The 23,988-nt window shown below is 41.9% G+C and overlaps 2 protein-coding genes across 2 annotated transcripts; both read right to left on the reverse strand.

Moving 5' to 3' along the window:
• Positions 1-3,968: 3,968 nt before the first annotated feature.
• Positions 3,969-7,828, reverse strand: ssr4 (signal sequence receptor, delta). The gene is made up of 6 exons (XM_030423727.1): positions 7,631-7,828; positions 7,286-7,404; positions 7,106-7,180; positions 5,639-5,728; positions 5,449-5,514; positions 3,969-4,617 (listed from the first exon to the last, which is right to left on the reverse strand). The coding sequence occupies exons 1-6, from the start codon at positions 7,677-7,679 to the stop codon at positions 4,513-4,515; spliced, it is 504 nt and encodes a 167-aa protein (XP_030279587.1). The 5' UTR covers positions 7,680-7,828; the 3' UTR covers positions 3,969-4,512.
• Positions 7,829-10,019: 2,191 nt separating this feature from the next.
• arhgap4a (Rho GTPase activating protein 4a) lies at positions 10,020-23,794 on the reverse strand. Its single transcript, XM_030423380.1, has 22 exons — positions 23,463-23,794; positions 21,081-21,170; positions 20,718-20,889; positions 20,407-20,569; positions 20,110-20,172; positions 19,896-20,024; positions 19,670-19,798; positions 15,532-15,753; positions 15,346-15,447; positions 14,908-15,081; positions 14,292-14,376; positions 14,058-14,085; positions 13,859-13,958; positions 13,642-13,702; positions 13,185-13,262; positions 12,915-13,043; positions 12,674-12,779; positions 12,003-12,230; positions 11,855-11,910; positions 11,549-11,777; positions 11,406-11,454; positions 10,020-10,771 (listed from the first exon to the last, which is right to left on the reverse strand). Exons 2-22 carry the CDS (start codon positions 21,145-21,147, stop codon positions 10,628-10,630), a joined length of 2,514 nt encoding a protein of 837 aa, XP_030279240.1. The 5' UTR covers positions 21,148-21,170; positions 23,463-23,794; the 3' UTR covers positions 10,020-10,627.
• Between the last annotated feature and the right edge of the window lie 194 nt (positions 23,795-23,988).

Here is a 23,988-nt window from a genome sequence, read left to right on the forward strand (position 1 = left end):
CGACTGTTTTCAAGGTGAATTTCGCCAAATATAGCCACACTTTTACTTTTATTGGCCCGCAATTATGATGCAGCAGAAACTCTTGCCTCATACGTGTAAGAGCCAAAGGGATCAAGGTTGGCTTTTATTGCTCTCACCCACCTTGTTTTCATTACTTAAAGCACCGTTGTGTTCACACCTCAACACGACCCTCTGATTTTTTTTTCTTCATTGTAAAAGCAGGCATGTGGACCAAATCTGAAAGAATCCATTTTATGGGAGCTCATTCAACAGGCTCTCACAGGATTTATGTGCAAAGAAAACGTTTGTTGTGGTGTTTCTGATCCCATTCAACCTACTTCATGGCTCTTGGCCAGCTATGAGCTGTGCATGTAAATCAAAGAAAATGCTCTATGACTGTGGTTGACCTTCTAGTGTAAAATCTGAAGGGGATGCCTATTAGGATGAAGGAAAAGGCAACCAGGAAAGAGCGAGAAAAGGGCAACTACATCGTCGGGCAAAGCAGATTAGAAGATGCTCAAACCGGACAGGAAGAGTGGGATAAGCAGTGGATAACACAAGACAAAAGCTCAAAAGCTTGGAAATGACAGTGAGTTTATTCACTCAAACCCTGTCAAACTGCTGTGGTTAAAACAGCTGCGCATATATAACATGCCTCACTGTACATACACAGCCGTGAAATAGCTGGAACAATAACTGTTATTGTAGTGTAAGGAAGGGGAAGCCAGAAAAGCCTGAAAAGATACAGTCTGTTCTCTGAGTATGTACTTTTCCCTGCGTGTTTGTGGACCCTGTTCCTCTTTGCAAAGAGTGTAAAGAACGAGCAGTAATAACAATGTTTGTGGCAGAGACAGTAGGTGTGACTTCATGTGAGAATAGCTCGAGCGACGCCAGTTTCCACATTGCTGAATCTCACTAAGCTCATCGGTGTCTGCCCCCGGAGTTGGCGCTTTACGCACCTCTGTCAGAGCAGCTTTTCTCTGCCTCAAAGCACACACACACACACACACACACACACACACACACACACACACACACACACACACAATCCAAGATACCTCTACAGTAACTCCTTTTTTGCAGTAAAGATGTTTTTTTTTCTACCTCTGCCAAGGAGGTTATGTTTTCACCCATTTGATAGTTGGTTGATGGGGTGACTGGTCGTTAGGGAGATGGGTTGATTGGTTTGTTGGTTTGTTGGTTCGTAAGTGGATAGGTTGGATAGTTGATGGGTTGGTTGATTGGTTGGTTGGTTGGATAGATGGATGGATTGGATAGTTGATGGGTTGGTTGGTTGGTTGATGGGTTCTTTGGTTGTATTCAGGATTATACTTATTACACAGCATTTTCACAAAATGTAGTTGGAAGATCGAATTCTTCTCACTTTCTTTCACATTGCGAAATGGGGCGTTTTTCAACATTTTCGTTAATTTCCGTATCTGGTTAGGAAGTTATGGGTGGTTTAAAAGAAGTATACTTGTATGTAACGCTGTGATCCTACCCCTCACTGGGCTCTCCACTGAAGTTACATAGTGCAGAAACAAGTGATGGGGGCAGAGTGGCTCAGACAGACACACCATTTAACCTATTACAAGACATCTTTAAAAAGCTTCTGTGTGTGAGTGAATGTGAGAAGTGTTGTACTGTGCTTTGAGCAGCCAGTAGAGTGGAAAAAACACTTTTCCAATTAGTCCAATTAGTACCATTAAAATTTATTTTAAGTTGTTATTGTAAGGTAAAACAGTTATATAATTTTGGTTTAAATTGAATAGGACTGTTGGGCCTTGGCAAGGTGCCATGTTTGCTTTGTTGTATAATAATATGAAGAAAAAAGACTAATTGTACATTCTGTAAACCTCTGAAAACCACATTACAAGGTGCTTGTAAGGTGCAATTAAAACCATGTGTCGTGTAACTATATTAAAATAAATGTGACTCCCATTGGTTCGTTTACATGACATTGTAAATTAGTTTTTTAAACAGAAAAAAAAAACAATCGACAGATAAACAATCCACCATTGAAAGAATAAATCATGACTTCCTGTGAGTGCATTTACTCTGAAACAAAAGCAACAATCTCAAAATATTTCACTCCACATCCGCAATAATCTGCCCTGATGTGTGGGTTGGAGTTGTGCACTTTAAACTCCATCACACAACAAAGGCAAGGACGAGTCTTGTATCAGCATCGACTCAGTGGTCCTCTTTGCCTGTTTGTTTGTTCATTCCATTTATATCCCTTCATCAACTTCCCACAGCCTAATAGATGACTCTGAGAGGGAGCATCTCTGGATTCACTCCAGCTCACGTCTTCTTTGAATTAACAACATTATGATGTCTCTTTTGTCTCCTCTCCAAGGTGAGAGGAGACAAAAGCTGGGATGTACTTACACCCTGAGAAGGTGTGTGTTTGTGCTGACAATGCTAAAGAAAGCCAGACATGTGAGAAACTTCTTCTGGTGCGCTCTGTACACTGTGCAGTGTTTATGTGTGCAGATCATGTTACTCACATGCAGAGTTTACATTAGTCTCATGGGAGTCAGTGAGAGTTTGCAGTCGTGCTGCTCTCTATACGTGCTGTGCAGTGTGTGCAAACACTGATTTGGGCCGACTACAAAAATAGACACGCTAAGTTTAACAAACTATATCACATAAGCACGCGATTGCCCTAAGTGCCCGTAAATGTGACAAACCCTTAGTGAGGTGGATGTAAAACAGAGCAGGAGCTCAAGGTGCGTCAAGCAATGTGTTGCATTAAATTAGCAACAGCTGATATTAAACCAGTCAAAATCACCTTTAATCCAAAGAGACGTTAAGGAAGCAGCACAGCGCTGCCACGATGTGTTCAACTGGTGGCACTGCATTACAGCAGGTCAGCAACACATGCAGCTCCAGTGCCTGTTTGCTGATTTAACACCTACAACATGTTTAACGTTGTGTAGTGTCCACGGAGAGAAAACAGGAAACAGGACAGGATATCAGGTGCTGGAGTGCTGCTGCTGTGTCTGAACACGTACTTCTCCTTGACTATCTAGGAACACCAGTGGGACAGTGATGCCTCTCCTCTGCAGACAAAAATAGCCCAGATTTCCACTGAGAGTACAGCCACAACCTTCCAACTGAACATGTTTACAGCAACAACAGTTGTTCTTATCCATTGATAACTACTTAACATGATCATGAGTACCCTTTAAAATGTCAAATTTAGTTCTCATATGATTCTTTTAGTCTGGATTGTGTAAATCATTATTTAGGGAAATTATTAGAAACTGTTAATCAGATCATATAGAGCCATAAGTATATCTGTATAACCATTTTTCATCTCTCCAGGAATTAGTCTGTGTCTTAGTCTGTTCAAGAGTTATGGCGTTGAATAATGGGCAATAAAAGTTTTTCTGCATAACATTATGTCATCACTACATATAAATTTAATCCTATTAGACATTTGTGTGAATGTTGTGTCATTATTAGTTTATGGATTATTGAGTACTGAGGTGTTTTGTGAGGTAAGGTGACCTTTGACCACCAAATTCCTATCAGTTCATCCTTGAGTGTTTGTATACATTTAGAATATTTACTGAAGAGAAGGTCTTTGTTTTATCATTTCAGTCCACTTCAACTTTACCTTGTTTTATCCCAGTGTTCTGTTCAATTTTCATTTGTGTTCATCTGCTGGAGTTTCTTTTTCAGGGAAGCATTTGTATAGTTTGGAAAAGTGCTTTATAAATAAATTGTATTATTTTATTTGTGCCAAATTTTGAATGAATCCCATCAAGGCGTTAGTGAGATACTGCATACACAAGAATGGGACAGACGACCCATAAACAATTCCTCAGGCATGGCTATCGTCAGCATAGAAGCATTGAAAAAAGAAAAAACATCTGGAATAAGTAGCCATGATGTGTTCAGTCTGCCTTGGAGATAAAGCAATTTATAGAAGGTCTATCACATGAACCAAAACATCACACTCAAAGAAAAACAAGCCATTTATTCATTTCACTGGAAGAGACGAATACACTTGGCCTTTTCAGGCCAGCCAGTGCAGTCACGTTATTTTTCATGCGCACCGAGATCCTGACCTCTCCCTGTTGGTGTTCAGCACATCTGTACAGTCCCACTCTGCCCATCATATCCACACAGAAGGACAAATAATGAACTGGTCTTGGAGTAGGGACAATTTTTTTAAGCAGGACATTATACAGTACATGATCTTAATTTGTTTGGTTGGCTTTTGTGGTCCAGGTTTACTGTTTTATCAAAATTACAAAATTTCCTCCACATTGACAAGACAAACTCATGACGCAATTCATCTGTAAATTGATAAGACTGATGGCATTCAGACACAGTCTGAATAAAAAGAAATACGAAGACTGCTCTTTCTCCTCGTCCCAAAGCAGACCATGTGGCGAAACCCTTTTGGCTCGACACCACACTGGATGATGGATCGTAGGTCATCGCCACCTGAATTCAGTCTTTTACGATCCGGTGGTTAAATAGTGATTGTGAATCTGATTATGCTTGGATGGTGCTCTTAGCGCTGAAGGCCATGTAGTACACCAGGATACCAATGAGGGCTGCCACCACCTCAGTCGACACCCATGGGCCGTTCCACGCACCCTGTAGAGAGATTAAAGAAAATAGAGGCTCATCACCGGTTTATAGAGGAGACGTAAACAGTGATGACCAACTACATGTTCCAGTTTCACCTGGTTCTAAGAATACTCTGAGGCTGTAAGCAACATGGGTGATTGCTCAGATTGCGCCTCATGTCACACAATGACCACAATTCAATAAAAATTCTGTTGTAGTGGGGAGGGACATCCTTTAGAAGTTACTTGACTTGATTGTATGTCGTCCAACTAAATTATGCCCTAAATCCATTTCATGTTAACTTTTTTTTTGGTTTGATTAAGGAATAATACTCTACAGTGAATACCTGCAATAACTAAAGTTTTTTGGTCTCTTGGGGAATTGGGGAAAAAAATGCCAGTAATCACATGGCTAATTACACAATCTCGAATGTTCGGGGCAACCTCGTCATTCATTGACAGTTGTATTTTTGGCTGTCCAGTGAATGTACGTCCAATATTCATGTCCTTTTAGGTCTGTTTTTGGTCACTACTCGATCGAATTCATAGAACCTTTTGCAGAAAAAAGGCTGCCTGCTGATCGATGCCCCAAGACTGAACCAAAAACACTTAAGCTGTAAAGTCCAAATACAGAATAGAAAGATGCTACACAGCTCTGTAAAGCTAAGAGGGGAATCGCAAAATCAGGTGATAATTCTGTGGGTTTATCACTTCACACAAGTATTCATATGATTCAATGAATCCTATGAAAACACTTATTGTAGCAGCTCTAATTTGCAAGTGTTTATTGAGTTAAACAAGATTTATGGCGCCATGAGTGCAGTCATGTGTTCAATCTGAGGGTCAATAGGAGACTCACCCTGTGGTCAATGTTGACAGAGAAGAGAGGCTCAATGGCATTTACATCTTCATTGTTTCTCTGGGCCTGGAACAAAGCAGATTCAAAATGTGCAATTCAAATTAAACAGTTTTTCCCTCAAAAAGATGGGACGTAGCAAAGCAAGTGGAGCTTACTGGCAGGAAACTATGATCAACAATTGAATACTGACCTTGCGCAGGGCACTGTAGGACTCCTCATCAAAGAATTTGACCTGATATGTTCCAGAGCTGGCCTGTTTGTGAGGAAGACTCCAGGACACCTGAGGGAAGAAGTCACATGTTGACAAATATCCGATTTTGTTTTTTAGAGTGTCTAAATCAGAAGCCTTCACTCCATGCCGAGAGGTTGTGGAGTGTGTTTCTGAGCCGCGGAGGATTTGGGCTGTACAAACAAAATGCTAAAGTGCTTATGGCTGTTCTGTATGGCCACTCGGAGGAAAAGATTAAACCCTGCTGTAATAGAGAGGTGATGAATGAACAGGGATAACAGTGTACTTTCAAACAGTCCCTCCTCAATGACAATCACGTTGGTGTGCTTCTTTGCACGGACAAAAACTGACCTACGGGGTTGTGTGCAAACAGAAAAAAAATGGCTAGATTGAGAAGTTCATATATTGTCAGCTGTTTTCGTAATCAGCTAATCATTTAATTAATTATTCAAGCACAAATCTCAAACATTTCCTGGCTCCTGCTTCTCAACTGGAAGGATTTACTGCATTTCCTTGTCATGTATTAAAGTACATAAAGAGTCTTTGGGTTTTGGACTGTTGGTTGGACAAAAGATGCAATATGAAGACGTCACTTTGGGTTCTGGGAAATTGTGATGAGCATTTTTTGAAGTTTTTGGGACATTTTGTAGAGTAATTGGCAGCTTAACCCTTAGCATGTTAGTCGCAGATCTACTGGCCATCATGTGAAGTGATAGGGTTGTTAGATTGAAGTGACAATTTCCTCCCAGTTCATGTCCGAAAGGTAATGTGGGGCATTGCAGATGCTGATTAATGATCAGACAGTTGAACAGTCACATGTCTGATATCAGAATGATTTTGTTTTTTGATAAACTCCAGGTTGTGACAGACTGTTCACCTTTGCAGTAAAAATGTAACTCTTTGTGTCAAAATTGTTGAACAACCAGTGATGGACTGAGAGTACAATTTACTCAAGTAATGTTCCTAAGTAAAATTTTCAGGTATTTCTAGTATTAGTATTTCTATTTACTGCTACTTCTCACTTCCACTCTACTACATTTATTGATACATTTAACTTCTACTCCTTGTAGATTCAGGTTATTCCATGTTTTATAGGCTTTTAGCTGTGACAGGTTATCAATCAGATGTTGTGGGTGAGAGGACACTGCATCAGAGGACATTTTTAAATGAGTATAGTTAATCTGCAATCTCACAGAAAAATCCCTGATACCGATAATCAGAAAAGTGCTGAATGTCAGCCTGATTAATGGCCTCCCCCTAGTTTATAAGTGTGTAAATGTGACAAACTGAGATTTGCAATTGGACAGCACTCAGTACTCGACTCATTGTGGCTCCATGCTCAGACCCTCTTCAGGGCCATTATCTTGCATTTCACAATGACAGCTAATGCCTCACACAGTGCATATGAACGTGAAGCCACTTCCATACCTGGTACTTGCCAACATCCTGGCCTCTGGTCACTGGGAACTGTCTTCCATTGACATCAGCATACAGAGTCACACTCTGGAGAGCACAGAAATGATCATCAGTGGAAGACAACGGCACGATAACATCAACATATAATCAGACTGTCTGTTCGTGTTAGAAGTGTTAGAAGTGGACTGTTACCTGAGCTCCGTTGGCACAGGCCAGGCTGAGTTCAACGATGAAGACAGACTCGGAGGAGATGACGGCGTCAGAGGTGGTGTAGGCCGAAGGAGTGATCACTGGGTCCGTGCAGCTCTCTCCTGTAACCACACAATGCAAAGAAGGGTTAATAAAGTCCTTGACACCAAGATATCATCTGCACAGAGTTAACAGTTAACGCGCATATCAACAAGCCTTATATTCCCCCTAACTCAGAGCACCAATCGAAGTGATTCAATGGGCTACTTAGCTACTTGCTATATCTGGTTAGCATTAAGGGATAATTAACCCCCGCAGATGTCTCCCACCGGTTCCCCGCTGACTTACCGGAGCAGGCGACCACCAGCAGAGCGAGGAAAGCGGCTATCCGAATCATCGTGGCGTCTGAGAGGTTGTCTGGGAGGGTTTTGTGTTGTTCCTGAGGTCCAGCAGCTCAACTGTTCTGCTCCTTTCACACTGACAGAAGGAAAGAAGTCCACCTCAGCGCACCGCTGCTACCCCTCTGCGGCTGCGCAGGAATGACGTGGACTGTTGCGCCGCGAAGCATTCTGGGAAGCTACCGTGTCGACACGTCATCTGATCTGAATCAAAACAGAGGATAAGCTTTGAATGAGTGAAAAAATGAATGTCCTGTAGTCATTTTAATACGTTTAACCACACATTTGTTTACATACAATAATTTAAATGTGGTTTATTTTGTGAAAGCTGTGAGGTGCGTTGGTTTTTGTGTAATATTTATCCAGTAGTGGAAGAACTAAGTCCATGTAGTTGAGAATTTTTAAGTGACGTTACTCGTAGCCTACCTGAATGTTTCCACCTCGTGGGATACTGTATAAATCGACCTCACTACAATAAGGGAAATACCGTGCTTTTTTACTTTGAAAAAAATATGTGAAAGCCATACAATTTCCGCTGTAGATTATTTTCAATTGAAAACATGAATGTGACAGACCAAAAGTAGGCTACACGACAGTTAAAATAGGCTCATGCCAAATCAGCTTAAACATTTGAATACGTATTATTTATTCATGCGTTAGTGATTATAAACCTATACAATAATATAACGTGAAAAGAAGGCAGTCTGTTGACCTATCAAAACTTTTACTGTATACTTTAAAAATGTTGCTGATAAAACTTCACTATTCTTATTAAAGGTGCAAGTATAATTCTTGGGAGGACATTTTAATCAGAAGAAAAAGATCTTCATTGACTGATTTTCTTTATGCCTAAAAGAACTAGATAAATAAACTCTTTGTTTTCATGACTAAATAAACAGAATAAACCAACTGACAACAAAACAGTTTCATGCAGTTTTACTTTGTTTAAATGAAGCGGACCCTGCCACCTTTCTAGCTTCAAATAGTGTTCTGGGGACATTATTTTCCTCTGAGAACAACTTGTTTATTCAGTTATGGAAAAATTTATATTTCTGAGTTTGTTTTATTACATCATTAATATTGTAAAATTCTGAGGTTAAACATAGAAGTTCTATTTTGCATGCAGGATTTCTTCTTGTGATAGAGTAAATTGCATAAATACTCTATCCACCACTGAATTTATTACATCCTTATGGTTTAAAGACTTATTTTTAGGTCTTGAGGCTGATATTGGCCAAATAACATTACCAATATAATCCCACATGCACCGTACAAATGTGAATTAGAAAGGTATTTAATCAACTAAAAAATCCTAACCACAATACATCCAAATGATTTTTATCTCAAGCTTTGCAAAAGCATCCAAACATGTGGGTCTTTTTAATCAGTTACTTTTCCTTTGTCTTTTATTCCATCCTTCTGGCATCTACCATGTGCGTCACCATTAGAATAATTCAGAAATCATAAATATTTGTACAATTTGACTGTCTAACTCTTAATAAAAGTTTTCTCCATGTGTAAATGTTTAGTAACGCTTTCAAACTGTCATTCAAGTGAATAGACTTTTTTTCACAGAAGAAATGTTTGTCACAGCAGCAAAAACAGATGTTATCAATAACAGTAATAATCAATGATGGCTGCTTTCTTTAATTCCATTACCATTTCAAAGCCAGGCCCGTCTGTGGTTAATCTGTCAGATTCAAAGTGGAATAGGGCTCATTAATATCATTAATTAGACATGGGCTAATTAAACTATTGATTAAATGTTTCTTGACCATAATCTTTTGTTTTTGCAACAGTCCTATTGTTTTTTGTTGTAGTTTTTCAGATATAAGATATTTCTAAAAAGCCTTTATTTCACCATTCATAAAAAAAAGAGAATTTATAATCAAGAAACATTCAATAGTTTAAGCCTACTAATCAAAAAATCAGGTGATACATCCCCTATATTGCAGTCCTCATATATAGGGGACTGAAACTGCCAAAATCAAGAATAGAATAAATGGCCCAATAAACAGGTAATGCCATTAAATGCATAAATTATACAAACATTAATACAGACATTAATAAAAACATAAAAAAAAATGATATTTCTGTTTGGGAAAGTATATACATGTAGATGAATATACATATTTACATGCAGAAACAAATTAAAACAAAAATATAAATTCATACATTTTTCAAATTAATTAATACCTACATGTCCGTGTATTATCACCTTTAGTGCATTTAATGGCATATTAATTTATTGAGTCATTCATTTATTTCAGATTTTGGCAGTTTCTGTCCTACATACTCCACAAAAAAAAAAAAAAGGAAATAAAAAGGTAAGACAAACCTGGCAGAATAGACAAAATATTTATTCTCCATATAGCTTAGATATACAGACAAATCAAAGTGTCAATCGAATTACAAATAATTAATATGTACAAATTCCTTACAGCTAGTTGTCACAGTTTTCTTATCTTTACGTGAATAATGGATGTTTATTTTGAATGGAGATGTGTATTTACCGACTAAAAATGACTGCGAAAATTTGTCTTAAAGTGGAAACCATTTAATATCAATGAACATCTACACAGATGCGGATAGTTGCATAAGCACACTCAGCTGTACAAAAAACACACGTGCATTTCAAGTAATCCACAGTTTCCACATTGTACAGCAGGTCTGCAGTCTCAACAGGAGTCTGCTGTAGAAAACATGAATGGAAGGGCATCTGAGTCAGGAGCCGCCCTGTGGAAAGAAGCCAATCAACACACCTCCGAGAAGGGACTGTAGGTCAGTGATCTCAGTTTTCTAGAAATAGATGTGCCGAAAGCTACTGTCAGAGCACATGACCTTACGCCTCAGTTTTCATTTGTATTGTCTCTCTCCCTCTTCCCATGTCATCAACTATTGCCTGTCCCTGCCAGTCCAGTGGATCTGCTCCTTTGAAGGGCCTTGCTCATCTCCCTCTGCGTCCATCCCGCTTCCCTTTCCTTTGGGCAGCTTGGGCAGAGGGAGAGGAGGCGGCGGTGGTGGAGGGATCCGACACTCCTTGCCGCAAGAGGAGCTCCTTGAAGACAGAGTCCATCTGGCGACAGACCTCCTGTGAGATGAGATAAACAATGGTGGTGAGAGAGAGAGGAAAAAAAGACAAAACTCGCCTTTGTTCTCTGCACCCACTTCTGCTCGAGACGTTCCGAGTATGTTTGTCGGAAGAGTCAAACTGCACTATTGTCATGAAATCGTCAGTAAGTCGGTGCAACTTTTTATTAAGACACTTAAAGGGTTTGTAAGTTATAACTAGAATAAATTCACTAAAGCGCTACAGAACCCTAGAAAGCGGTTTATAAATCACTTTTGAGTTGCCAGCTTGACAACACTTTGCTTTGTGTTTTCCTCACCCAGTATGAAACATGATTTGTCTCTTTAGCTCTCATCAGTTCATCAGGAAAATCTCTAAAAGGATGGCTCAACAACTTTGCCTCTGGAAAACATCTGAATCAGTTTTATGAACAGCTTGAAACATTAACTACTTAAGACTTGATTGATAACTTGTTTTAAAAACCTCTCAAGGACTTGACATTTATAGTTGCAGATTACTCACTAGAACATTATAGTCCTATCACTTTTTATCTACATAAAAGCGGTGGAAGATGCCTTCTGTTACAACTTACAAACCCTTGGTTTGCCTTGTCACATAGTTGGACCAGTAAACCAATGAGAAAAACAAAACAGACCTTGTCTAATTGAATGGGAATATCCTCAGAAGATGAGTGTTCCTGATATCTGTATGTTAAAAAAAAAGGTAATGAAACAGTGAATATTAATTTAGCACACAAACACAATCTGTTGAAACGCTGAAACATTCAGTGGTACTCACTCTCTGCGCACATTGCCAGGAGAGTGGAGCCGCCGTGGCTTGCACTGTGGCCCAACAGGAATCTGGAGCATTAGTTTCCCACCCGAAGTGATTCCGCCCCCTGCTGGCCCACCCGACAACCTTCTGCTCTCGATGGAACCGCTGCTGTTGGCTCTGGGGCGGTCTGGCTTCTGTGTCGCTGCTGCAAACGAGCCTGTGCTGTTGTCAGCCGAGTATCCCGTTTCCAAATCTGTAAGCACATCACTGTCTTTTATTCTATTCAAAGACACCATCACAGTTGATTAACTAAGATAAGCACATACTTACCATCTCTGCCATGTGTGTACTCAGCCTCCACATCGCCTTCTTCAATGATAGGCTCACTGTATAGGAAAAAAAACAAAAAACCCTCAGGGGATCCTTCCACCAAACATTGCATCCTTGTTGTGTGGTGTATGAACATCTATTCTCTCACCAGTCATCCTCCTCCAGTGTCATGCATTTCTCATACACCGGGCCTTGTAATTCACTCTGGCTGGGAAAGATGCTCTCATGCTGGATGATGATGTTCTTCACCAGGGCGTTGATTTGAGGCTGCAGGGTGACGACATCATCGTCGCTTTGCCCTCTCACCAGGCTGGGGCCAAAACACACAGCCAGGTTGTAAGGCTGCATCATGTTCTCGTCGCTGTACTGAGACACACTGGAGGCAGAGACATAGAGTTCGAGAATACGTAAACGATATACAAGAAGCTTAATGATCAAACTAACTAAACAAGTCCACTGGGGACCAACCACAACTATTAGATCTGGGAAAGGTCACTTAGTAAGTTAGGATGATCTCCCCAATGATTTTAGATTCATCCAGCTTAGGTGACGCCCAAAACAGATAGGCTGCTTGCCCCTAAACCTGAACCCCTATAATGGTAGGAACTCTGGAGTTTTCATTACATTTGATTCTAATAAATATATATTGTGGACAAACAAGCCCCTGATCCATCATACTGCTGTCAGATTTAATAAGACACAAGCTAACTAGTAAAAACATTTTGTCCCTCCTTTCACTAAAAAAACGTGGTTTCCTGTGAGTCATTATCATTCATGTAGACACACTTCCTGAACAGTGATGACTGTTTAAATACTCACTGATGAAGGAATGCAAAGAGGTATCTCATTACGATGATGACCGGTTTGGGGTAGGAGGAGATGACCGTTTTGAGCTGAGCGGCTCTCTCCGCCTCGTTCTTTATTTCTGAGAAAAGGTGATGAAAGAGAGATAAGCTACTGCTGTGCACTCTCAGCGACACTCATTTCACATTTCAACACATATGCTCTCACACACACACACACACACACACACACACATATATAAAACACACACACTTACGAGCGTACTCCAGAAGTTGGCTGGTGCTTTCTATGGGGAAGAGGGGATTCTCCAGAACTCTGAAGTAGAGTTTCAGCACTCCAGCGACAGAGTCCAGGTCACATCTCCGTTCAGCCAGTGGGTCCTCTCCTGTAGGGGAAGCCCACAGCACACTGCCCCACATTATTAATGCTCCACAGTGGGGGGGTGGGGGTGGGGGGGGGGGGGGGGGGCTACTCTGTAAGGATGCATATGAGTCACGGAAACACGGACAAAAACACACAGGCCTACCTCGCTCAAAGGCATCCCTCAGGTTGTTGACCTCCATCTGAGACCCCGGCACCCTGAATATCCCTTCATGGTGGAGACCTGATGAGACAGACAGATTATAAGAATTCCTTGGTGATCTAAACGATCTGAGAACATTCAGATTCAATGCTTATCATAACCATGTGTCTGGGGACAATCATGGTAAATAAAGCTGCAGACTGTGTGTTGCTCTCAGCCTATTCATTTCAAGAAACTGATGTCTGTTACAATAGACTTTTACTGTGACCCCTGAGTGGCACTCAAGCTGGGAATTTTCAAATGCCACTAACTGGCTTGAAATGTTACTTTAGGTTTATTTGTTTAAAAGGAAATAAAATACAAATGGGATCACTCTCCTGTAATAGTCAAATATGTTTTTGCGCTTGAGCTGTAAACGTGCAGCTGCTGTTTCCGCGCTCCCTCCGTCTTGAATACTCACCGTTTAGGTTGATGAAGCAAATGGAGCTTTGCACAACAATTGGGATCTGTTGTCCTGATGCCTGAAAGAAAATACATCTCAGGATACAGGTCCCAAACAGCAAATCGAACACGTCATTGCCAACCGAAAAAAAAAGGTGACAGTAGATTGAATATACCACGACAGAGAATTGCTAAAAGAGGACAGGGTGAGATTGTGTTGTCATGGTGGAAGGTACCTGTATGAATGAGAGCATGTCTCCTTTAAAGAGTTTGTGGTTGTGATTCAAATTGGCACTCGAGTGATTCTTCCTGATTCGCATAGACATTCCATTTTGTCTGCAGAGCCAAATACCATAATGTGAAGACGCAATTGACTCACAAAATAAACCAAGAACACATCGACTCTATATCAGAACTTAAAATTTAAATCCATACCTTGGCTGATGTCCGTTTGACGCTTCAGCTAGGAGGAGAAAAGGAAGAAAAAGAACCAGCATAAATGAGAGCCAGACTGTAAGGATAAATCAGGAGAACAAGATTTCATCTTTGGATGCAGGTTATAGTAAAATGATTTAGTTGGAAATGATACCACACAATGCAGCAACTGTTATCAAATGGGTCAGCAGTTAGCCTTTTGGTATTGATTCGTGAGAAATGCAGAAGCGATACCTTTTTCCACGGCCACTTTGAGCTGGTCATGCTTGGCTTGCAGTTTACATACCAGGGAGCTGCCTAGAAGGTACTCTTTCACTCTCTGTGAAACAAATCAGCAAAAACTAGCTGTGAAATAAAACTGAAAATAGCAGCGCATGTTCATTGAGACTTTGGTGTCTACATGACTGTGAGTCAATTGCCTTGATCAGGTGTGCAATATCGATCCTGAACTTATTCTTGCCACTGAAAAATACCCCCATATATATCATAACAAAAAACAACAAAAAGACTACACGTGTCAAACAATAAAAACTACACCAAAACAACTCCGGAAACTAAATTAAACTGAACTGCATTTAAAACAAAAAGGAAATTAAAAAATAATGAAACTTTAAAACTATATAAATAAATCTGCAAATCAGATGCAATTGAAAGTCATTATCATGCTGTCACCGTCAGTCCCTGTGGTCCTCATTATCGTCGACCAAAACAACAAACAACAAACAATTCAGCCAAGAAACCACATCTGACATCCACCAACTGTATATCACACAAATCAGTTTACTGCTCTCATGGTGTGTTAACAAAAAAACAAAACATAAAATAAAAATAAATTAAAAAAGTGCCTTACAGTGATGTAGAGGTTTTCTATTTCCTGCAGGTTGGCTCTGCGTCGGGCCACACTGGGCTTGACTGTCAGGTTCTCAGTACTGCCATCCTGAGATGACCCGCTGCTGGGGTCCAGATCATCGTCACCGATATTCTCCAGCAGGGACGACTGGGCCGCTGACATGCTCTTACTGGCCTGCATGACAGAGTGTGGCAGAGATAAAAAAAAAACAAATAAAAACTAAATACAATCCTAATAATTTATTTTGAAATCAACACACAAATTAAGTTCAGTACTTTGTTTCTTCCTCATATTTACAAGCTCGCCTTCACAGCTTTACCTGAGCTTTCCATCTACTTATAAATTGCATATAAATTACAGTTAGAAAAGCCCCGGGCTCATTGGTGACGAGTTCTACACATTTGTGTTTAGGTGATAATGAGGTGTGGTGTACTCTACCTCTTCTGTCTCCTCGGTGACCGCTTTCAGTCTGGTTTGGATCTGTTTGAATCTGGTCTCCAGCTCGCATCTCATCTCACACTCTGCCCTGACCTCAGTAACCTGACGGACACAGGAGAGTTCATTAACACAAAACAGCCCATTAATCCAATAAATACACACACACACGCACACAAAAATACAGACCTGGTCTCCATCGTGGGGCTGGTAGGAGAAGCGGAGGGGCATACAGAAGGTGTTATAGTTGTCCTGCAGGAGGGTGTCTCTGTCCTGACTCTGGTCCAATCCGGACACGGTGACTTGGAGCTGCTGCAGCCCCGTGCCCAGGTTCTGCTGGTCCCGCCACCGACTGGACAGGTAGGCCTGCATCACCCGGCTCAAAGAGATGTGGTACCCTGCATCTGCACACTGAGGGAGGCACGGCAAATGGACAATAATCACCTATATAACTAAGGAGATTTCCTCAAACATGATAGTAAAGACCAATGCCAACCAAGTGCTTGTGAAGTATGAGATGTATTCAAGAAACATGAGTTAACAGTGATTTAAGAGGAGGGGGATATGTATAACACAGTTTTCAGGGCAAGGTGAACCCACTGAGCTCTATAAGTGACACGTAACAAGTTAAGAGTACACTAGCCAAAGTTTAACATAACTCATATTAATAGCTTAATCCTTTTATTACATTTTTTTTCATCATTCAAATATGCAAACATGCACTAAAAATGATGGTACAGAGAAGGAAGAATCTTAATAGTAATTAAAATCAATCTAATAGAGATCATGAGGATGAACATCCTGAAAACATCATTCCTCCTCCTAAAATCATATTAATACAGCTAAATGGTTTGGTTATTGTTTTTAGTACTATAAAGTAGGCGTGTGAGGGATTTAATATATTTACATCTGCATAAGAAAAGCTCAGAAATTGTGGTAAACCCACCTGTGCATGTGAAATCTACCATCAATAAATAAATAAATGTTGTTTGTGTGTTTTGTGTTCATGAGTACATTTTTACACTCACATTTTCATATCATAATTAAATTCTACACAATATAGAATTTCCGAATCAAGCCCAAACATGGATATTCATGTACACAATGTGTTAGCTATTGATAACAAATGTGGCTTGTGTAAAGATGAACTGGAATCTTTAAGAATATAGAAAAAGACAGATTTGTTGGACATATGTTGTGAAAAATGTGGATGTGCATTTCTTTGACACAGAACTTATAGGACCATAACCAGGGGCCTGTTTCAGGAAGCAAGTTTAACAAAATCTGAGTCAAAACCTGAACTCTGAGTTGACTTACCCTGTGAAGTGAAACTGAGTTTTCAGTTCCAGAACAGCTGATCTGAGTTAGGTAAGTCGACTCCGAGTATGTTAGCTCCGAGTTGAGCTCGTGCCTGACTACTAGTAACAAGCCATCATCAATTGAGCTCTGACACAGTGATTCACCATGGCAACAGGGGAGAAAACGGGAAGCAGACATTTTCTGGGGGAAAAAAAGTAACTTGGCTGCGGCAGTAATAACAATCATTGACAGAGTTTTAGATGCGGTCGTCTTTTCATTTTGAATTTAACATAACTTTCTTTTATATTTGCCTTTGAGGGAGTGGTTGAATGTTGTTAAATGTTTTGTTTCATTTTATTTCAGGCTGTTTTATTTTATCTAAATCGGCTGAAAATGGCATATAGAAACAGTCACGATGGCTCCTCACTTCGGTTTTATTTCACATATTAAAACAAAGTAAAAGTTTATTCAGTGGATATTTTAACTTGTAGTAGCTTTTACCACCACCAGATGCTGTTTAACACACATCTGTATCCTTACATGAAGTGGTGCTCACCTCCACCTCCACCACGTCCGACAGAGGCAGAGGAGCTGGCCCTGAGTCAGGTCGCTGGGTGACCAGAGGCTGAGGGCGTCACTCACCCCCAGGACCCAACATTAGAGGCAGACACACACTTACTGTCTACAGATTCAACTAGAAGTCATTAAATCTTATACTCAATGCGGCGGCAAACTAGAAACACGGACTTTGAAATTACGTTAGAAAAAATACAATAGGCTATACTGATGGGATCTGTGGGAAATAAAGAAAGCCAAATGAAATGTGAGTTATTTCTCTTTTTCTGGCTGCTGGAAGGTGATTTATTAACCTGCGAAGTGATTTTTAAAAAAAAGAAAAAATGAAGAGGATTGTTCAGATCTGAGAGCACGTCATGACGTGTAGCCTGATATTTGCTGTGCAGCCGGAGATTATGAAGGACGGACTGATGAGAAGCGGTATGCTGTTCGGTTCATGCCTCGTCAGGGAGTGATAGCTCATCTAAAGGAATCTAAATTCTCCTCCTGGTGTAAAACTACGTGAATTATTTCTGCTTCAACATGATCGGACTGAGAAGGGAAGTACAGTCGCTGTCAGACAGCTCCGTCAGACTCAGGGTTTCTTCAGGTAAACCTGCCAGTGAGCAGGTTATGTTCACAGAGTAATACCGCAGTAACAGACCCAGAGTTCAAGTTACCTCTCTTTCTGGAACTGAAAACTCAGAGTTTCTCTCATCTCAGGGTTAACAAACTCAGAGTTTTCACAAAACCCGCTTTTTGGAATTCCCCCCTGGTCTTCCGCCAATCAGTTCCAATAACAGCGTGGTCCCAGAAAGCTTTTTTCCATCCATCCATCAATTTTCTTCCGCTTATCCGGGGCCGGGTCGCGGGGGCAGCTGCCTGAGCAGGGACACCCAGACTTCCCTCTCCCCGGATACTGCCTCCAGCTCTTCCGGGAGGACCCCAAGGCGTTCCCAGGCCAGCTGAGTGACATAGTCACACCAGCGTGTCCTGGGTCTTCCTCGGGGTCTCCTCCCGGAGGGACATGCCAGGAACACCTCCCGAGGGAGGCGTCCCGGGGGCATCCGAAACAGATGCCCGAGCCACCTCAGCTGGCTCCTCTCGATGTGGAGGAGCAGCGGCTCTACTCTAAGCTCCTCCCGGGTGACAGAGCTCTTCACCCTATCTCTAAGGGAGCGCCCTGCCACCCTGCGGAGGAAACTCATTTCGGCCGCTTGTATCCGGGATCTTATTCTTTCGGTCATGACCCAGAGTTCATGGCCATAGGTGAGGGTCGGAACGTAGATTGACTGGTAAATCGAGAGCTTCGCCTTTCGGCTCAGCTCTCTCTTCACCACGACAGACCGATACAAAGACCGCATTACTGCGGCCGCTGCACCGATCCGTCTGTCAATCTCACGCTCCGTCCTTCCCTCACTCGTGAACAAGACCCCAAGATACTTAAACTCCTCCACTTGAGGCAGGAACTCTCCTCCCACCTGGAGGGAGCAGGCCACCTTTTTCCGGTCGAGAACCATGGCCTCGGATTTGGAGGTGCTGATTCTCATCCCAGCCGCTTCACACTCGGCTGCAAACCGCCCCAGGGCATGCTGGAGGTCCCGGCTCGAAGGAGCCAACAAGACCACGTCATCCGCGAAAAGCAGAGACGAGATCCCCTCCGGCCCGTGGCTGCGCCTAGAAATTCTGTCCATAAAAGTAATGAACAGAACCGGTGACAAAGGGCAGCCCTGCCGGAGTCCAACATGCACTGGGAACAGGTCTGACTTACTGCCGGCAATGCGAACCAGGCTCCTGCTCCGGCAGTACAGGGACCGCACGGCCCTTAACAGAGGGCCCCCGACCCCGTACTCCCGGAGCACCCCCCACAGTATGCCACGAGGGACACGGTCCTCTTGAAGCAATTTTTTTTTTTTTACATGTATGTTTATCGTTCATTTAGCGTCCACGTAACATCACCTTGATCATCAAAGGGGGTTTTTCCACTCTCTTGAGATTGGCAATGACTTTTGGTTAGTTGAGACGGGCTAAAAGGAATAGCTTTCATTACAATTAAACTCTTTGCTTAATATAGGAAAGAATTCGATATGAAGAAATTGCTCATAAAACACTAACAATGATGCTGTCAAGTAATATTAAAAGGAATGATGATTAGAGCAAAACAAAGCCATTGTAACTGACGTGCACATGTGCTGTATTATGACAGCAGATGCAGTGAAAGCCTTCATCCTAACCTAACGCCCAAACACAACACAACCCCGAGAGGCCTTTTTAAGCTTGTTTCTGACGATAGTTGCATCTGGGTACAGAACATTATGACTCAAAGAAAGACAAAAACTGATCTCTACATGTCATTACTGATTGGTCCATGTGGTCTGAATGGCCCCAGAGACCATGTGTGAGACATTGCGTTTGCTTCTGTGAAAGTAAAAAAAGACATCAGACACAGAAGGGTGTGAAGTGATGTGCTCACATCTATGAGGGTGGAGATGTCCTGGAGGTAGTACTTATTCATGGAGGCGTTGGCTGCAGCCAAGTTCAGGAGGTAATCGTTTCGAGCCTTGCTGCACTTCAGGTAGACTTCCTGGACCTTACCTTGTCTCTACAGAACAAAAAAACAACCATCAATAAAAGGAGAATTAGATATTGTACACAAACACACTCGGCACGTAATACCACATAAAAGGGCATTTATTTACTTTCTCTATCAACCTCCCCAGTTTCTTTGCAGCGCTCTGTTTTTGCTTTTCTTCCTGTTTCTCTGCCTCCTTCAGCTTCCCCTCTGCACACACGTATTCAGAGTGGTACTGGTAGTATGTCCTCCATGCCTGCACACAGACACATACAGCCACGCTTTCCTTTATTTGTTTGGTGGACCGAAAGTGTTTTTTCAGTGGCGAGTTTCACACTTACAGTTTGCAGCTCTGTGGTAACCTTGAGTAGCCCATCTTGCAGCTGAGTACAGACGTCTTTACTCTGGAAACAAAAGACCACAAGGTGAGATGGCACTACACAGAAGGAACACAGTGAACCACAATCTATGAGTTAATGTCAAGAGTTCAAGAGAATTACAGTGGTTAAAAGTCTGAAGAGGAAAGTGACGGCTTTGTTTTTCTGACTCAGGTAAATTGCACGGTACAGGTGTAGACTTGTCCCAAATAATGAAAGGCTCTGCTCGTGTTTGGTCGATGCCAATGCTCATATCAGTACCTTCTTGGCAAGACGTTGTGTGTACTCTAGGCAGTGTGTGAGCGGCTGGAGGAGGACGTTGCTGCAGCTCTCACTCAGGCCACTGTGGTCCTTACTTTCTTGGCGGGTCTGGGACAGCAGGGCCAGCCAGACCTGGGCCACCGAGTGAGTACTGGGCTCCTTCCTGAACACAGGTAAAAATGGAAAGGAAAAATGTAAAAAGCTGTCAGATACCACCAAGAAGCCTCAACAACTGCGACCTCAAATGAAAAATTGACTGCTAGTTCATTCTAGTGCATCACGCGCTCTGCCAGAGGCTGTTTTGCCATTACCTCTTTATCCTAGAGGTGAACCGTTCAGCAAGTTTTTCTAGGGAGCGAGCGTACTCGCTTTCGATCTCACCCCGTCGTCGCAGGTAGTCCGTCAGGTCCTGGAGCTGCTGGCTCTTCTGCTCAAGCTGAAAGTCCAACACCTTCAGCTGGTCTACAAGCTGGCAACGTACCTCTGAAAGGGGGGGGGGAAGACAGGGAGAAGGAAACACAAGAGAGAATATGAGTCATTCTGAAAGTCTTAGTGGGGTTGAGAAACTGATTTTTTTTCCACACAAAGAACACATGTTGATCACAGTTAAGATGGTGTGTGTGATGAAGAGGGAGGGGTTCCGAGAACAGTGCTACTTAAAGTCACCATTTTACCTTTGATTTGTGTGTCGTAGTCCACCAAGCCAACCTTTTCCTTCCGGAGTTTCACATGGGAAGTCATAGCTGCTCCAACCGGGTGGAATTCTGGATAAAAGGAAGTGGATATTTTGTGTGGTTTGCAAGATATACCAGCTGTTTCACGTCTGTTGCAGAGTCAAAGTCTGCTTCAAGTGCATGCAAGCTATTCTGATCTTCTTAACAGAAAAAAACTCAAAGAAACTAGCCCTGCGCCCCACTGCTGCACCCGAGCATGCCTCTCTACTCTACAAACTCTCACACGGTTGGTGATGAAACACCCCCCACTCAACCGACCACGCTAACTTCCTCCTGCAACAGAACGAGCAAAAAGCGCATGTTCATCTTACTGTAACACATCTCTGCAAACTGGTCACCCTCTGCTGAACGGCAGACAGCTAGAAAACCAGTTGGCATGTGCTGCCTGCTGCACCGGTCGGTCACGCTGCAGAATTGCATTGGGTGCAAAAATAGCTCCAGCAACAGCTCAGTTGCCCTAAAAATAGGGTGAACCACAAGCTGCTACAACTCTGTGGGGATGTTCGTTTCTGAAGACTACTGGTAGTTTTACCCCCATTACTCAAGTTGACTGATGCACTCATTATACATTCTGAATTTTTAAGAATAAATGGCTAATCAATCTTAGTATTCATTGATATCTCACTAACCAGATGACTGAGAACCGTTTAGTGTAGACCCGACTTTAGACCAGACACCATGAACAAAATTAACTTGTCAACTTTTGTTTCTTTCCATTTTTAAAATCAAGTTCTCCATTTCTTTTAAAATATCATGTGACAGGCCTTTGACGATCAGAGTTGATGACAAACTAACTGGTCGACAGAATCTTTATAGAAAGTATATTCCCGTTGCGGCTCAAGTTTATCAAACCGAAATTAGGGTTTAGAGTGGACAGACAACACTGTCATCACACAGATATCATTGAGTAACATTTCTCTGTAAAACAGTTTTTTTGGTTTCTTGCCATGTTTGCCAAGTTGTATGACAGAAACAAACTTTTCTGTTATCTTTGTGTTATCTTGCCCTTTTCTCAAATCATCCGACGGGCCTTTGACAATCTGAGAATCAACAACTAAGTAGATGACAGAGAATCTTTACAGAAAGTGTACTCCAGTTTAGGCTCAAGGCTCCAGTTTATCTAATGAAACAAGAGCTTAGACCAGACAAACACCTATAATAATAACAACAACAACAACAACAACAACTGATGAACATTCACCTGAGATTATGAAGTTGAATGGCGCTAAAGACCGACTGACATCTGACGGGCCTTTGACAATCTGGGAATCAACATCTAACTAAGTAGACGATGGAGAATCTTTAGTATATTCCGTTTTATCTGACCAAAACTGTGTTTGACAAACACAAACTGACAGTCATCATCTCTAAACAATTATATGAGAAGCTCTGCTTTTGGCTTCTTGCCATTTTTGTCAAGTAGTAAGACCGAAACTAACAACTCTACATAACATCTTGTCCTGCTCTCAGCAGACTATAGATGAAGAAGTGCAGAGAGTAGGGCCGCAACATCTCTCTGCATGACAGTCTTTCAATGCATCATCTGGCTGAATTTTGAGAACCAGAAAATTGACAACTTAGCCACTGGTATCTACAAGGTATCCCTTGTTAGGACGACTTTTAGTTCACATCAGAAAGGGGAAGAGTAGGGTGTTTTCTTGCTGGATCATAACCCTCTGTACACAATCATCACCACACACACACACACACACACACACACTCTCTCTCTCTCTCTCTCTCTCTCTCTCTTTCCCCCCATCCACTTCCCCTTTTTTCAGCAGCAAACACCACTCATCAGCATTCTCTTCAGCTGAGACATTATCTGACCTGCTGAAAATGAGTCTGCTGTATTACAGAAAACCCAAAACTCCCCTGTAGAAAAGGAGTCTCTCTCAATATTCAATTTTCCAGCCTATGTCACCCTTTTCCATGAGCCATTTCATACTTTCTCTGTGTGATCAGCAGTGAATCACCGACTCCTGTCGTCACAACGTGCTGTAATATTTTATTTTCAGTTGGTCTCAACCTTGCACTTGAGACTAGGGTTTTTCAGTTGCTGTAACAGTAATCATGCGTGTTTAACACTGAGGTTTTCACAAGCTCAAACACATACGTACTGCCTGAGCTATGAGACATTAATGACCCGAGGGCTGTGACTGTAGCCAACAATAACATATCTGAAATAATCAAGCAAGAAGGTCGCTCATAACAACTTGCTTGGCAGCACAAAAACACGTTTATTGGATCTAAACTGGCCTGTTTTGGTGAGACGAATGAAAATCAGGAAAAGTTTAATACATCCAAATAAAGAGAGAGTCCTACCTGATGAGGAGCAGTCTTGACTAACGTCTTCTCCACACTGAGGCAACTAGATAACACCAGTTAATAGCACAGTGAGCTCTCAACTGTTTCACCTCCCCCTCACATTGGACACGGATGGATGTGGGTGGAGTGGAACTCATCTCTCTCTCTCTCTCTCTCTCTCTCTTTCTGTCACACACTCACTGCTCTCGCTTTCTCGCCCATCATCACGCTCACACATTCAGTTTGAGCCATCAGTGTGTATCACGCAAGTGCAAAACGAGTAAAAACCCCTTTCTTTCTGAGCCTCTTTCAGGCTGCCTCTTGAACTCCAGCGAAGGTTTTCAGTCCAATCAGACACCAGCTGTTTTCACTGATTAGTCCCTCTGCACTCTGGTTGTTCACTGGGTACCGAGTGAAATCAGCTGCCATGGTGTTCAGTTGGAAAAACAACACAGAGGGCAACTCTAAGCCAAGATTAGCTCCCATGCTGTGCGACCACACTTCGTGATGAGTGCAAGTAATCGCTGCATGATTCATTTGATAC

This window comes from Sparus aurata, chromosome 7 (genome assembly GCF_900880675.1).
Source record: "Sparus aurata chromosome 7, fSpaAur1.1, whole genome shotgun sequence".
Lineage (NCBI taxonomy): Eukaryota > Metazoa > Chordata > Actinopteri > Spariformes > Sparidae > Sparus > Sparus aurata.